This window comes from Macrotis lagotis, chromosome 3 (assembly GCF_037893015.1).
Source record: "Macrotis lagotis isolate mMagLag1 chromosome 3, bilby.v1.9.chrom.fasta, whole genome shotgun sequence".
Taxonomy (NCBI): Eukaryota; Metazoa; Chordata; class Mammalia; order Peramelemorphia; family Peramelidae; genus Macrotis; species Macrotis lagotis.
The window spans coordinates 300437263-300454494 of NC_133660.1; the positions used below are offsets into that span (position 1 = coordinate 300437263).

General features: G+C 33.9%; 1 protein-coding gene across 1 annotated transcript; it reads left to right on the plus strand.

Moving 5' to 3' along the window:
• Positions 1–1497: 1497 nt before the first annotated feature.
• Positions 1498–2427, plus strand: LOC141516967 (olfactory receptor 4P4-like). Its single transcript, XM_074227916.1, has one exon. It carries the CDS (start codon positions 1498–1500, stop codon positions 2425–2427), a length of 930 nt encoding a protein of 309 aa, XP_074084017.1.
• Positions 2428–17232: the final 14805 nt, after the last annotated feature.

Genomic DNA, 17232 nt, shown 5'->3' on the forward strand with positions numbered 1-17232 from the left:
CTCTACTGTACCTTTAAATTTAGGTAATGCACAAAAAGTCTTTCCTGGAAGGTTCTTTTCTTATAAAGATTAATGAAGAGAGAGATTTCAAATGATCATTTGATATTTTTCAGGACTTTGATCTAGATGGAGAGGAGCTGTCTACAGAATATCAATCAATCTTTCCATCCAATAGAGGTAGTAACACCATACAAAAAAGAAAACATATCTTCTTTCCAATTAAGGAAAAGTCTTTTGGACAGACATTCTTCTTTCTGTTGTATCATGTAGATGAAAAATCTATCAACAATCTTTCCTCAGGTATCAATTAAATTTTTCAGTTGTTATCTTGAGTTTCATATAATACAGGATAATTTAAGTTGTTGCCCATTTGATTTCATTTTCCATATATTTAATTGAATTGTTTAGAGTCTGAGATTTTTCCTTATTTAGTGGCAGATTTGTACTGGAAAACCTTTGAATGTCAGGAAAAACCTGAGCACCCTTAAGAATAATGTTGTTAAATGCTTAAAACAATTCATAAGATTATAGATTTATTTTTTCTCATCCAATATCAATAATAACCTGAGATCTCTCCTGGGTGTTCAGTATCTTCTTCCTATCCTTAGCAACATTCTGCTATCAGAAATATTTAAATTTTATTGTTTCTGTACATATTGATGTACATTACCTCTAATGTCATTGTGTTGTTATATTAAATTTTCAAAGCTCTTTAATGATGTTGGGAGAGGACTACAACTATTGATCAGACATTTTGCTTGCCCTTTTCCCCTTCACCAACTATTTTATCTCATTCATAGGTACAATGATGAGTGGAAAGAAAATTTGAGGCTAATTAGGTTGACATGAGTAAAGTGCTAACTAAAACTTTTATGTGTTAAAAATTTTTTTATAGATTATTGTTTCCTTCTCTCTGATACATTTTAAGGAAAAAGGCTCTATTAAGTTTAAAACACCACCTACTTACTCTTAGATAATTGTTATCTGTTTAAAAATGGATATTTTCTTAAAATAAATATATCAATACATTTTATTTATAATGAGAAACTCTTTAATGGACAATGAATTTTACAAACTTTTATATTATATGGAGAATATTGAGTAACTTTAATCCTTCATTTAAAATTGTTTCAAAATGTAGATAAAATGAGGAACACAAAGTGAGTATCAATATTAATGTACTTTCCCAAAAATTAAGACAGAGACAGAAATGGACAGAGACAGAGAGAAGCAGCAACAGAGTCAGAGATAAACACTGAATAATAAACCCAAAGAGGATATGCCATGCTGCTTTTCCTGACTTTCCTGGAGTCTAACCTGCATTTCCTTGGCAATAACCTTCTGTCCAAGCAGATATTATAATGTTTCCTATTCTAAACAATTTTCTTTTCTTTATTTACATTTATTCACATGGTAATCTCAAAAATCACTTTATTTTGTTACTTTATATTTTCAGGGTAATCAAACATCAGGACAGGAATTTATTTCCCTCAATCTATGGAAAACCATAATAATGCAACTAATTTCATATTCTTGGGACTTCTTATGAAGGAAGAAATGAAAATACCATGTTTTGTCATTTTCACAGTCGGTTACTTATTAATCATTCTGGGGAACTTCATTGTTTTCATCACCATCACATACAGCCATCTGATACAGCAACCCATGTACTACTTTCTTTTGCACTTGTCTGTCATTGACCCATGCTTTACTTCCACCACAGCTCCTAGACTGATTAGTGACTTAATTGACTCAGATAACACTATCTCTTACAATTACTGCATGACTCAGCTGTTTGCTTTTCACTTACTGGGAGGTGTGGAGATGTTCATTCTGGTGTTAATGGCCTTTGATCGCTATGTTGCCATCTGCAAACCCTTACACTACATGATAATTGTTAACAGGCAGAGATGCAACATGCTGATCGTACTTGCATGGCTGGGGGCATTTTGGCACTCTGTGGCTCAGCTTTTCTTGATCCTCAAGTTACCTTTCTGTGGGCCTAATCAAATAGATCACTATATCTGTGATTCAAAAGCCCTCATAAAACTTGCCTGCACAGACACACATGTTACTAGTATTTTAGTCATTGCTAACACTGGGATGGTTGTCTTGACAACCTTTCTTGTTTTGGTGGCCTCTTACATCATCATATTATATAATCTTAGGAACCATTCATCTGAAGGTCGGCGTAAAGCTCTCTCCACCTGTGTTTCCCATGTGATGGTGGTTGTTCTGTTTTTTGTACCAGGCATCTCTACCTATATCCCACCTCCCAATTCTGTAGATAATGATAAAGAATTCTCGGTGTTTTATACGGTGATCGCACCTATGTTGAACCCTCTCGTCTACACACTTAGAAATGCAGAAATGAAGAATGCAATGAGGAAGGTGTGGTATGGAAAATTATTTCATTTATTTAAATAAAATAGATAACTATCAATGTTTAATTTTTATATCCAGTCAATTAAAGAAGTAGCATTTGCATCACAAAACTTTCAAGAATGAATAGTGCCTGACCAAGAAATGAAATGTTATATGTTTGCCTTTTCCAGGGTTCTTCTAAACCCCTAATGAGATTTTTGCTATCTTAGTTTTCTGAAGTTATTGACTCTACCCCATTTAACTAGTATCACTAATGTATCTTCTAGCTACATGTACTCCAGTTCTAATGAAATATTAGGGATTAGAATGAATTAATGAAGAGATATAATAATAAATAAATAAATATTTATCTTTAACATTTCTTTTTCTGGAAAGGGGAGTTAATGTAGTCTTGTAGAAAAGTTCAATTGTTGTACAGCACATTCGTAGTTTCACATTCAATGTCTCTAATAGACTAAAGTGTCTGTCACCCTCACTTCTCAGCTCTTCCCTCCTAGACTGGCTCAGTGCAATATTTCACTTGAATTTTGATTCATATGTCATTTTGGCTCAACCATCCATATTGAGTAGAGGCCACTCCCGAAATCTAGAATATGAAGTCTAATGAAACAGAAAATGACAAGTACCCTTCCTTCATTTCTCAGGGCCACAAAATAAAAACGAGAAAAAGAAAAGGAAGACCTTCTTCTTGAATCAATGGATTACTGGATTACTTCGTTCATGGTGCCCATGCCAAATGTTAACTTTCATGTTCTTTGAAAAAAATATAACAAAGAGAAAATAACTATCCCATTCTTTGTTCTTTTAGATGCAATATGTACTAACTTTTAGGATGGAGTATATTCTAGTAATTTAATAGGAATAACTCCAATCTTACGTGAAAGGGGAATCAAGAGAAGCAGGCTTTTTCATGGTTGTCTGTTTCAATATGTTAATTACCATCTTTTATTACATTTTAAAACTTCATACTGCCCTCCATTAAAAAAAACAATTACCCTGATGATTGAAATCAATTGTTCCCTTAAATGACTTGTACAGTACATGTTATAAATCTAAATTGTTTTGATGCAAAGAAATTGGCAATCTGCCTTTTGTTCTGCCTATTATCAATTCACTCAAATCTAAGATACTTTTCCTTGCAAAGGTCAGTAATGCTTAGGGATAAGGCCAACCTCAGTTAAACTGTGCATTCATTAATTTTCATTTCATATTCATTAGTTTCGTTCACCTAAACATCAGCCTGTATTTTTATTTCCTCTTCAACATTCCATATAATTCCAAATACTAGTTTGTCTCAATGTTCTTATTCTCTCTAATATCTGCAAACAATTCTTTTTAGAAGCGTATAGATAGATTTTAAGATCTTTAACATAAGTCAGTGCCTGTTAATATCTGTTAGTTATGTTCCAGGAGAAAAGGGATTATCTCAGAATTATCTATCTAGGTGAATAGGAAGGTCATTTATAAGGTTGTTAATTGATCTCAGGACAAGTCCATTTCAATGTTATGATTCTTTAAATATCTTGGAAAAATAAATATTTAATTATTAACAATAGAGTCAAGGGTAGGAGAGGAATAAATGTTTGCAAGTCTGCTCTTTATATTTCCCAGGCAAAGAAACAAATACTTTTTTAAGCAACAGACATTTTTTGGCTCCTACTATATTCTAAGCAATGAAATAAATAGGGAAGATCCAAAAATAAATAAAATATTACCATCTAAGTAATCTTACAATCTAATGGAGGAAACAACAGACAAAGATATATCTAAATACAAGTTCTACAGATGATTCAATAAAAAAAATAAGAGAAGGTTTTGGGAAAATCTTCATTTAGTTTAAGTGATTTTACTTGGGATCTGAAGGAATACAAGAAAGTTAAAAGGAAAATATGAGAAGGGAGAGCATTTAGAAAAATTCCCAGAGCTGAGGTATGGAGGGTATTTTTTTGATAGATAGAAAGGAGGGAAGAATCGCTGGATAGAAAAGTACCATTTATAACTAGAAAGACACTTGGAGGTTGGAAGGAAAAAAAGAAGGAAAGAAAGGAGGGAAAAAAGTGTTAAGCACAGGTAGCTCTTTTGATACCATCCTTTAAATAGGAAAATAGAAAGAGAAAAATTTGTATGTGCCCATACACATTTATTATATTTCCATATACATATATGTGCATTTATTTGTATATGCATCATCTATTTCTTAAATAAATATTTTACTTGTTTTTTGAACTACATAAATAGGCAATTTCTATCAGTTTTTAAAAAAGATTTTGAGTTTTACAGTATTTTCCTTCCCATCTCTCCCCCCTTCCCCTGGAGAGAAGGCAATATGCTATAGGCTTTACATTTGTAACCAAGCTAATCAAAGATTGAAAGTGAAAGTATTATAGAGAAGAAATGGATTCAAAATGAAGAAAGAAAGCATTACAGATAAGAAAATTACTTAATACATAAGACAATATTTAAATATCGCAGATAATAAGTTTTAATTTAATTTAAGCTACACAATAATTCCTTCTCTAGATATGGATTGCATTCTCCATGTCAAGTCCCCTAAACTTGTCTTTGATTATTGTTCTGCTGAAATGAACATGTCCATCATGGTTGTTCCTCACATCATGTTGTTGCTAGCATTCACAATAATCTCCTAGTTCTGCTCACTTCACTCTTCATGAATTCATGCAAGATTTTCAAGGCTTTTCTGAAATTCTGCCCCTCATGATTTCTTATAGAACAATACTTTTCCATGATATTCATAGACAATTTGTTCAGTCACTTCCTAATTGATGGTCATCCATTCAATTTTTTCCAGACTTCTATTATATGAAAATGTTTTTTTAAACATTCTATTCACCTCTTTAAATTAATTCTTATTTTTTTTTAGGATTAGATTTATCTATTTCTGAGAGAGGGTGAGAAGGTCCCCCACCAGTAGAATTTTACTGTTGATGTCCTGCTGTAACTCTTACAGCTTCTCTAAGAATATGGATATTATATTTTTTGATATATATATATATATATATATATATATATATATACATATATATATGTATATATATATATATATAAAACAACTTTATAGTCTATGGTACATTTTAAGAGGATATGATTTCCTACCTTATCTCTTTTAATGTGATTTTTTCAACACATTTTCTATTGAGATAAAATTGCTGTTCTTGCTTTTCTACTTCACTGAAGCATAATATATTCTACTCCAGCCTTTTATGTTTCCTTTATTCATACCTCTTTGCTTCAATTGTATTTCTTGTAAGCAGCATATTGTAGGATTCTGGTTTTGAATCTACTCTAGTATATCCTTCCATTTTATGGGATGGTTCATCCCATTCACATTCATATATATATAGTTGGTAACTTTATTACCATTCACACTATCTTGATCCCTCATGTTTATTCTTCCCTGACTTTCACCATAAGCCGCCTCACCAGTATTTTGTTTCAGAATACTTCCTTACTCAATAGTTTTGCTGCCTCCTTTTCAGAACTCTCCCTTTTCTTTCCCATTTCTCTTTTCACTTCTTCTTTCCCTCCCTTCTATCAGCCCCTTCTTCCTTCCTTACCCATTCCCCTCCAAAAAATTGAAAGGTAAGATAAATTTCTAAACTTAATTGAGTGTGAGTACATATTAATCCTTCTTTGAGCCAAATATATTGAGAATAAGGTTCAGACAGTTCTCAACTTCTTTCTTTCCAATAGGTACTTTTCAACTTTTCATCTGATTTAATTTACCCCATTCAACCTCATCCTTCTTTCTGTCTCTTTCCTGTTTCCTCCTTTTTAATGAAATGATTCCTTTCTTAATCATTCCATCAAAGTCATGGGCATAACATGAATATCATACATTCAAGCTAAGTAAATTCCCTCTATTAGATTGATAAGTCTCAAGAGTTATGAGAATCTTCCTCCCATGTGGGGATAAAACCACTTTAATCTTATTGAATAACATTATTTTTTTCTTTTCCCCCATTGGCTTTTTCAAGTAATTCTTCAGTCTCCTATTTGAAGATCAGATTTTCTTTTCAGTTCTGGTCTTTTCATAGGGAATATTTGAAAGCCATCCATTTTGTCCAATGTCGATCTTTTTCCCTGAAAAAGAAGGTTCAGTTTTCTATATTGGTGTTTCTTTGTTGTCATACAAGCTCTGCTTTCCCTAATATCATATTCCATATTCTTTCACTACTTAATATTGATGTAGTCAAGTCCTGTGTAATCCTGTTACGCCTTGCTCTTTGAATTTCTTCTTTTTGATCATTTGCAGAATATACTACTTGATCTGATAATTTTGGAATTTGGCCAAAACATTATTGGTGTTTTCATTTGGGGCTCCCTTTCAAGAGGATATGTATGCATTTTTTCAATGAATATTTGGCCCTCTTGTTCCTGGTTATCAAAGAAGTTCTGCTTAATTATACCACAAAGAATAGATACAGACTTTTTTTTTATCAAGATTTTCATGTAGCCCATGATTCTTAAATTGTCTCTTCTAGATCTATTTTCCAGGTTAATTGTTTTACCAATGTCACATTTTTCTTGTTCTCCTATTTTTTTCATTTTCAATAGATTGCGGGCATCTCATGAAATTATTAAGTCCCACAAGTCCTAATCTATTTTTCAATGAGGACTATTCTACATTTAGTATTTGCTTCTCCATTTCCATTTGATCAAATCTTCTTTTTGAGGGAATTATTTTCTTTTTGCATTTGTCCAAATGTATTTTCAAAGAATTTCCTTTCCTCCATCATTTTTCTGTATAAAATGATAATATTCTCTTGCACAGTGATAATTGCCTGATAAATTTCTTTCCATGATTTTTCCATTAGAATTTTAAAGTCCTTTCTGATCTCTTCTAAGAAGTCTTTTTGGGCTGGAGACCAATTTTTTTCTCCTTTGAATTACATATGTGTATGCATGTGTGTGTATGAGTGTGTACTATATATATATGGCTGTGGGACTGAAGTTTCTGTCAGGGCTGAAGGGAGAATTCCAGGGAGGAGAGCTGAATAAACTTATGGATATCTATCTATCTATATAATTATATACTCACATAGCAAACTTCCTGTCTTTATTTCCCAGCTAGCATCATTTCTATTCAATTAGCCCTGATTTGTGCTTGTTTTTTATTGTGCTAGATCACCTTTTCCTTGATTCTTGTTTGAGGGGATGGATTGGTTTTCAAACCTTCAGGGTTGAGATTTCTAGATCCCTTACTTAATGGGGTTAGGATCTCCTGGGGGTAAATCAGTGAGCCAATAAGTACAGAAAATCAGAGTGTTATTCTGGATTGTCTGGGTTGGGAGTGTCAAAGACCCAGTTCCCAGGCCTGGTACTGGATCTGGTTGATTCTCACCACAACTCATTTACTGGGCTAGGCTAACAGGGCTAGAATGTCCAGATAGTCAGATTTGGGGAAGTCCTGTTGTTCACAGTAAAGATTAACATACCTGCAGCCGTTTCTATGTATATACTGGAGCAAGCCAGTGCTTCCCACAGGTAAGCCAGGGGCTCCTCTTGGAAAACTAAGGTTTGGGTGTCAGGCTGCTGTCCAGACCAGTTGAGTTGGCCTACTGAATATGCTGAGCAGGCACACCGGAGCTCTGTAAGTCTGCCCAGAAACCACAAAGGATTCTATTCCTCTTTCCATGGTTCTCAGGTAATCCATTGCCTCCCCCTACCTCCTGTGTTGTAGGTCTCTATTTTCTGCCCTGAGCATGCTCATGATCCCCCCTGTCCCCCATAACAGGACTTCCTATAAGATATTCCCCTCTGTACTTTTGTGGGTTCTGAAAACTAAAATTTGTTCAGAGCTTTGATTCATGTCAGTTTTGAGGGAAAGCCAGAAGAGATTTAAGCTTCTCCCTGCTATCTTACCTAGATTGCATGTATTATTTTCTATGTCATTTGTTCTTAATGGATCTAGCATATCCATCCACTGTAGTCCTTGAATTCACCAAAGCGATAAGTGCTAAAAAATATCCTTTATTAGTTATATGATTCAGCTTTAGATTGCCCATTTCCCTGCCAAAAACAATGAGTCAAAATCAGAAAAAAACTGATTTTATTAGAGATCATAAAAATTAATGGGGTCACCAAATGAAATAGTAGATGGAGAAGACAAAGAGCAATATGTATTCAAGATGAAGAAATAGTCAAAGTGAAACAATAAGTTTAAGAGTCAAATATTGTCCAAGATGGCTGAGAGAAGAAAGGCACTATGATATAATATGAAACAACCTTTTTAACAGAAATTCAGGTGACAAAACCCAGAAAAAGGAAATCAAACCTCCTGTTTAGCTCTAGCCATTCCAACAGGAACATTTGAAATTCCTCTGGTTCATTGATAGTCTATCTTTTTTCCCTGGAAGAGGAAATTCAGTTTTGCTGGGTAGTTGATTCTTGGTTGCATTCTAAGCTCTTTTGACTTCCAGTATATTATATTTCAAGCCCTACAAGCTTTTAATGTAATTGCTACTAAGTCTTGTGTGATCCTGACTGCAGCTCCACGATATCAGAATTGTGTCCTTCTGGCTGCTTGTAATATTTTCTTTTTTACTTTGCAGTTCTTGAACTTGGCTATAATATTCCTAGGGGTTAGTATTTTGGGATTTCTTTCTCATGGGGGATCAGTGGATTCTCTCCATTTCTAGTTTGCCCTCTGCTTCTAGGATATCGGGGCAATTTTCCTGTAGTAATTCTTTGAAAATGATGTCAAGGCTCTTTTCCTGATCGTGAGCTTCAGGTATACCAATAATTTTAAAGTTATCTTTTCTAAATCCGTTTTCCATATCAGTTGATTTTTCAATGAGATATTTCACATTTTGTTCTAATTTTTCATTTTTCTGGTTTTGAAGGAATGAGTCCTGATTTCTTGTAAATTCATCAATCTCCCTGAGTTCTATTCTTTGTCAGAAGGATTTGTTTTCCTCAAAGAGTTTTCTTATTTCTCTCCATCTGGCCAATTTTGCTTTTTAAAGCATTCTTCTCCTCAATAACGTTTTGAACTGTTTTATCCATTTGACCTAAGCTGGTTTTTAACATGTAATATTCTTCAACATTTTTTTTGATTTCCTTGACTAAGCTGCTGACTTCATTTTCATGATTTTCCTACATCTCTCTCATTTCTTTTCCCAGTTTTTCTTCTAACACCTCATTCAATTTTCAAAGACTTGTTTGAGCTCTGTCATAGCCTGAGCACAATTTCTGTTTTGCGTGGAGTCTTTAGATGCAAGAGCTTGTCCTTCCTCATCTTCAGAGAGAGCATTTTGCTCCTTCTTGGGACCATAGATAATGTATTTCTCAATGGTGTTCCTCTTTTTTCTCTGCTTGCTCATTTTCCCAGCCTAAGCCTGTTTTGGGGGTTCTTCCTGAGCTTTTGGGACACTCCAACAAGGGTCTCAGTGTGTGCGGCTCTGTCCTCCTGACTGGTCTGTGAATGATCATATGTGCCCCCCTCTGCCACAGGGCTGAGGTGGGGGGGTGGCCCTGCTCTTCTGTGGGGGTCCTAGACTGTGATCAGGATCTGAATGTGTTCAGAGCCCCAGAATCCTGTTCCAGGGGCAGAGCTCTGCAGTCTCTCTTCACTCCCCTCACTGGGTTCAATGGGCTCATCACCTGGGGGCTCCTCCTTACTGGCTCTGCCTGCTTCTGTTTCCTGGATCTGGGCTGCAGTGCCCAAGCTGCTGTGTGCCCTGAGGGCTGGGCTTCACATACTCACACTGGCAGAGGTCCCCCTATTGTTCCCCAAATTTGTGCCCAGTGCTCCCTGGGCTGTAGCTCAGGAAAGTCCAATGCTGCTGTGAGCTGCAGCTCCCAGTGCCCTGGGAGGCTGAAGTTATTTAGCTTTGGCAGGCCACCAGTCTGGCAGGCCGCCCCTTCAACCCCAGCGAGCAGAGCCTTTCTGCACTTTTCCAGGTTACCTCAAGTAGGAGAACTGCCTCACTGGGTCCCTCTGTGGATTCTGTCTCTTGAAAATTTAGTTAGAGTCCTTAGTTTCGAAGATTTATGAGAGAGTGCCTAAGACAAGATCACTCTTGTCACCATCTTGGCTCTGCCCCTCTGAAGCTAATATTTCTAATATAATGTTGAGTAGTTGTGGTGATAATGGGTATCCTTACTTCACCCTTGATCTTATTGGGAATGCCTCTAGCCTATCCCTATTGTTTATAATACTTGATGGTTTCAGACAGAAACTGCTTATTATTACAAGTAACAATAAAATTATTCCTATGCTCTCTACTGTTTGTAGTAGGAATGGGTGCTGTATTTTGTCAAAATATTTTTCTTGAAATGAAAACACCGTGCAATGGTGTGGCCAAATTTTGGAACTACCAGATAAAAGTGAAAATCCTGTAGGCAGCCAGAAAAAAATAATTTAGATACCAAGGAGCCACAATAAAGATTATACAGGACCTTGCTGCATCAACATTAATGGATTGGAGGAACTGGAATGTAATATTCTGAAAAGCAAGGAAACTTGGAATGCAGCCAAGAATTCAGTATCCAACAAAACTAAGTGTTCCCTTCCAGAGAAAAAGATGAATATTTAATGAAATAGAAGACTCAACTTTTCCTGATGAAAAGACCACAGCTTAATATAAAATTTGGATTTCAATCAGGAGAACCAAGAGACACATGAAAGAGTGAAAAAAGGGTGGGGGTAAAAAAAAGGAAAAAAAAAAACTGCTACTCAGTAAGAGGAAACTGGCTATACACCTACCTGAGAAAGTCTTTAATACCTTTTGTGAATTGCAACTCTATCAGAGAGAATATATTTAGCCAGCACTGATGGACACTCATGATTTATGGTGAAATTTCTATCAAATACAAAGAAATTGGCTAATTCCTACCTTAAAGAAAGATACTAATAACTCTCAATAATTCTAATTCTATTAGAGGGAATAAACTTAGCTACAAGTGATGGACACTTAGGATTTTTCTATGACTAAGATAGAATGATTTAAAAACAATAGTTCTGATGGACAGAGCCAAGATGGCAAAGTAAAGGCAGCATTGAAAGAGATATAATACCTTGATCCTGATTTTATGGGATGTGGCCTTTTTGCATGCCATTGTCCAGATGCTCATGATTGCAAGGTTACCATTTTGTGGCCCTAATCAAATAGATCACTATGTATGTGATGTCAAACCCTTTGTGTGCAGACACACATATTGTTCATTTCTTAGTCATTGCTAATTTTGGCATGATGGTGTTTTATCGGAGACCATCATGAATGATGAAGTCACCAAATGAAATAGTAGAGGGAGAAAATGAAGGCTAGTATGAAATCAAACTGAATGAATAGTAAAAACAAACCTGACATTTTCTTTAAAAGTCAGATGGGCAATTTCGTATTATATTTATCATATTTTTAAAATCAATAGGAAATGATTAAAGCTTTCTTCTCGAAGCAATGTTATTCTGCCAATTATTCTTTGGCATAGCATATTGGCTGCTGAATGAAGAGAGGATGATAGAGGAGAGAGGGTACTCAGGAATGTTCATTTAAGGCTATTGTTCCCTCTTATGAAAGAGATGATAAAGTTAATATTTGAGTGGCTGTGCTCTGAGTACGAAGATGTGAGCTGTTGAAAAAGATGTAGAATGTGTAGAATCGACAATATTTGACAAATTATCCTAGGAAGAAGATTAGAAAGAATAGTGAATCAAGAGATAGATACTTTGGGGGATAGGGAAATTATTTTATTTATTTAAATAAAATAGATGTATATCGATGTTTAATTTTATATCCAGTCAATTAAAGAAGAAGCATTTGCATCACAAAACTTTCTAGAATGAATAGTGACTGACTACTGAGATACTGAATACCAAGAAATGAAATGTTATATGTTTGCCTTTTCCAGGGTTCTTCTAAACCCCTAATAAGATTTTTGCTACCTTAGTTTTGTGAAGTTATTGATTCTACACCATTTAACTAATATCACTAATGTGTCTTCTAGCCACATGTACTGCAGTTCTAATGAAATATTAGGCATTAGAATGAATTAATGAAGAGATATAATAATAAATGAATAAATATATATCCTTAACATTTCTTTTTCTGGAAAGGGGAATTAAAGTAGTCTCGCAGAAAAGTTCAATTGTTGTACAGCACATTCGTAGTTTCACATTCAATGTCTCTAATAGACTAAAGTGTCTGTCACCCTCACTTCTCAGCTCTTCCCTCCTAGACTGGCATAGTGCAATAGTTCACTTGAATTTTGATTCATATGTCATTTTGGCTCAACCATCCATATTGAGTAGAGGCCACTCCCGAAATCTAGAATATGAAGTCTAATGAAACAGAAAATGACAAGTACCCTTTCTTCATTTCTCAGGGCCACAAAATAAAAACGAGAAAAAGAAATGGAAGACCTTCTTCTTGAATCAATGGATTACTGGATTACTTCGTTCATGGTGCCCATGCCAAATGTTAACTTTCATCTTCTTTGAAAAAAATATAACAAAGAGAAAATAACTATCCCATTCCCTCTTCTTTTAGATGCAATATGTTCTAACTTTTAGGATGGAATATATTCTAGTAATTTAATAGGAATAACTCCAATCTTACATGAAAGGGGAATCAAGAGAAGCAGGCTTTTTCACGGTTGTCTGTTTCAATATGTTAATTATCATCTTTTATTACATTTTAAAACTTCATACTGCCCTCCATTAAAAAAAACAATTACCCTGATGATTGAAATCAATTGTTCCCTTAAATGAATTATACAGTACATGTTATAAATCTAAATAGTTTTGATGTAAAGAAATTGGCAATCTACCTTTTGTTCCTCCTATTATCAATTCACTCAAATCTAAGATACTTTTCCTTGCAAAGGTCAGTGATGGTTAGGGACAAGGCCAACCTCAGTTAACCTGTGCATTCATTAATTTTCATGTCATATTCTTTAGCTTCCCTCATCTAAACATCAGCCTGTATTTTTATTTCCTCTTTAACAATACATATCATTTCAAATACTAGTTTGTCTCAATCTTATTATTCTCTCTAATATCTGCAAACAACTCTTTTTAGAAATATGTACCTAGATTTTAAGATCTTTAACATAAGTCAGTGCCTGCTAATATCTGTTAGTTATGTTCCACAAGAAAAGGGATAATCTCAGAATTATGTATCCAGGTGAATAGGAAGGACATTTATAATGTTGATAATTGATCTGAGCACAAGTTCATTTCAATGTTATGATTCTTTAAGTATCTTGGAGAAACAAACATTTAAGTTTTACCAATAGAGTCAAGGATAGGAGAGGAATAAATGTGTGTAAGTCTGCTCTTTACATTTCCCAGGAAAGGAACAAATACTTTTTTAGGCAAGAAACATTTTTTAGCTCCTACTTCATTCTAGGTAATGAAATAAACAGTGAGAATCCAAAAATAAACAAAATATTACCATCTAAGTAATCTTATAATCTAATGGTGGAGACAACAGGCAAAGATATATCTAAAAACAAGTTCTACAGAAGATTCAATAAAAAAATAAGAGAAGATTTTGGAAAAATCTTCATTTAGTTTAAGTGATTTTACTTGGGATCTGAAGGAATACAAGAAAGTTAAAAGGAAAATATGAGAGGGGAGAGCATTTAGAAAAATGGCCAGAGCTGAGATATGGAGGGTTTTTTTTTTTTTGAGAGACAGCATCCAGGGGAAGAGTCGCTGGATAGAAAAGTAACATTTACAAATAGAAGATAGGTGGAGGTTGGAAGGAAAATAGAAGGAAAGAAGGAAGGAAAAAAGGGTTAAGGACAGGTAACTCTTCTGATACCATCTTTTAAATAGGTAAATAGAAAGATAGAAAAATTTGTATGTGCCCATATATGTTTAGTATATTTCCATATGCCTGTATGTGCATTTATTTGTATATACATCATCTATTTCTTAAATAAATATTTTATTTGTTTTTCCACTTACATAAAAAGGCAATTTATGCCAGTCTTTTTTTAAAGATTTTCAGTTTTACAGTATATTCCTTCCCTTCTCTCCCCCATCCCCCGAGAGAAGGCAAATGTAACCATGCTAATCAATGGTTGAAATTGAAAGTATTATGAGAGAAGAAATGGATCCAAAATGAAGAAAGAAAACATTAAATATAAGAAAATTACTTAATACATAAGACAACATTTAAATATTGTAGATAATAAGCTTTAATCTTCATTTAATCTACACAGTTCCTTCTCTAGATATGGATACCATTATCTATGTCAAGTCCCCTAAACTTTTCTTGATCATTGTTCTGCTGAAATGAACAAATGTATCTTGGCTGTTCATCACATGTTGTTGCTAGCATTCACCATTATCTCCTAGTTCTGCTCACCTCACTCATCATGAATTGATGCAAGTTTTCAAGCCTTTTCTGAAATTGTGCCCCTCATAATTTCTTATAGAACAACACTTTTCCATGATATTCATAGCCAATTTTTTCAATCACTCCCTAATTGATGGTCATCCCTTCAATTTCCAATTCTTTGCCACTACAAAATGAGCTTACCTTTTTTTTTCTTCATGTCTTCAGGGTACAGACCCAGTAGTAGTATTTTTTGAGCTTTTTGCAAGGCAATGGGGCGAAGTGGCTTGCCCAAGGCCACACAGTTAGATAATTATTAAGTTTCTGAGGCCAGATTTGAACTCAGGTACTCCTGATGCCAGAGCTGGTGCTCTATTCACTGTGCCAACTAGTCTCCCCGACCCAGTCATAGTATTGCAGGAACAAAGATTATGCACATTTTTATTGCCCTTTGAGCATAATAACAAATTGATATCCAGAAATGTTGAATCAGTTCTTAACGCCACCAATGATGCATTAAAGTCCCAGATTTCCCATATCTTCTCCATTTACCTTTTCTTGTCTTATTAGTCAATTTGTGAGGTGTGAGATGATTCAAAGGAGATGCTTTAGTGTGCATTTTCCTTATCAGTAAAGATTTGGATCAATTTTTCATGTCTTTTGATAACTTTTATTTCTTTCTCTAAGAATTGCCTTTCTAGATATTTATCAATTAGGGAATTGCTTTTTTTATAAGTTTGACTCGATTCTCTATACATTTTAGCAATGTGTCCCTTCCCAGAAAGTCTAGTTATACAATTTTTTTTCCAGTTTTCTTCATTCCTTTTAATCTTGGTTGCATTGGTTTTGACTGCTCAAAAACATTATAATTTAAGGGAATCAAAATTATCCATTTTTATAACATTCTCTATTTCTTCTTTTGCCATAAACTTCTCCCCTTTCCATAGATCAGACTGGTAAACTATTCCTTGTTCTCCTAATTGGTTTATAATATTATGTTTCATGCCTCAATTATGAACCCATTTTGATCTCATCTTTATGTAAAGTGTGAGCTATTGATCTATTCTCAATTTCGGCTATAATGTCTTCCAGGTTTCCCAGCTTTTTTTTTTTTAATTGAAGAGTGATTTCTTATGCCAGAAGTTAGAATCTTTGGGTTTATCAAAAATTAAGATACTATAGTAATTTATTTCTATCTCTTTTGCACCTAATTTATTCCTTTAATCCATGACTCTATTTCTTACCCAGACAATTTACATGCCTGATGTTTTATTATATAATTTTACTTCTTCTATGGATCAGCTGTCTTCATTTACATTTTTTCATTAATTCCCTTAATATTCTTTGCCTTTTTCTCCCAATATGAATTTAGTTATTATGTTTTTCTAGCTCACTAATGTAATTTTTGGGAAATTTGATGGTTATGGCACAGAATAAATAATTTAATTTAGGTAGAATTTTTATTTATATTCTTATAGTTCAGCCTACTCATGAACAAATGATATTTGCCCAGTTATAACCATCTGCTTTAATTTGTGTGAAAAGTGTTTTATATTTGTTTACATTGAGTTTCTGTTCTGCCTTGGCAAGTTGACTCCCAAGTACTTTATGTTGTTTGAAGTTATTATAAATGGAATTTCTCTTTCTCTTGCTGCTGTATCTTGCTAATATTACATATTAGTGCTGAGGATTTATATGGATTTATTTTGATCTTTTGACTTTCCTAAAGTTGCTAATCAGTTCCATTAGTTTTTTAGATGACTTTCTGGCATTCTCTAGGTATACCATCATATCATCTGCAAAGAGTGAAAGTTTTTTTTTTATTAATTCCTTCTATTTCTTTTTCATTTCATATTGACAAAGTTAATATTTCAAATATAATGTTGAATAAGAGTGATAATAATGGACAGCCTTGTGTCACCCCTGATCTCTTTAGGGAAAGCTTCTAGCTTATCCACATTAATTATATTTTTGTTGGTGATTTTCGATAGATTCTGTTTATCATTTTAAGAAATAAATTGACTTATTCCTATTCTCTCTAGTGTCTTTAATCAGAAAGGGTGCTGTATTTTATCTAAAACTTTTTCAACATCTTCTAAGATAATCATATTTTCTCTTAAGTTTGTTCAGTTATTCTGATAGACTTATACTGAACTGACCTTTCAATCTGGGTATAAATCCTGCTTGATGGTGGTGTATTATTCTAGTGATAACTTGATGTAATTACTTTCCTAATATTTCCTTTAAATTTGTTGCATGCCAGATTCATTAAGGTAATTTGTGTTTGATATTATTTTTCTGTTTTGATGCTTCCTGGTTTAGGTATCAACACCAGATTGGTGCAATAGAAGGAATTTGGCAGAATTCCTTATTCACCTATTTTTCAAAAAGTTTAGATAGAATTAGAACCAATTGTTCCTGGAATGATTAATAGAATTCACTTGAGAATCTATCTGACCCTGGATATTATTTTGTTAGGAAGTTTGAAGTGTTCAATTTATTTTTCAGATACTGGGTTAATTAAATTTTTATTTTTCTC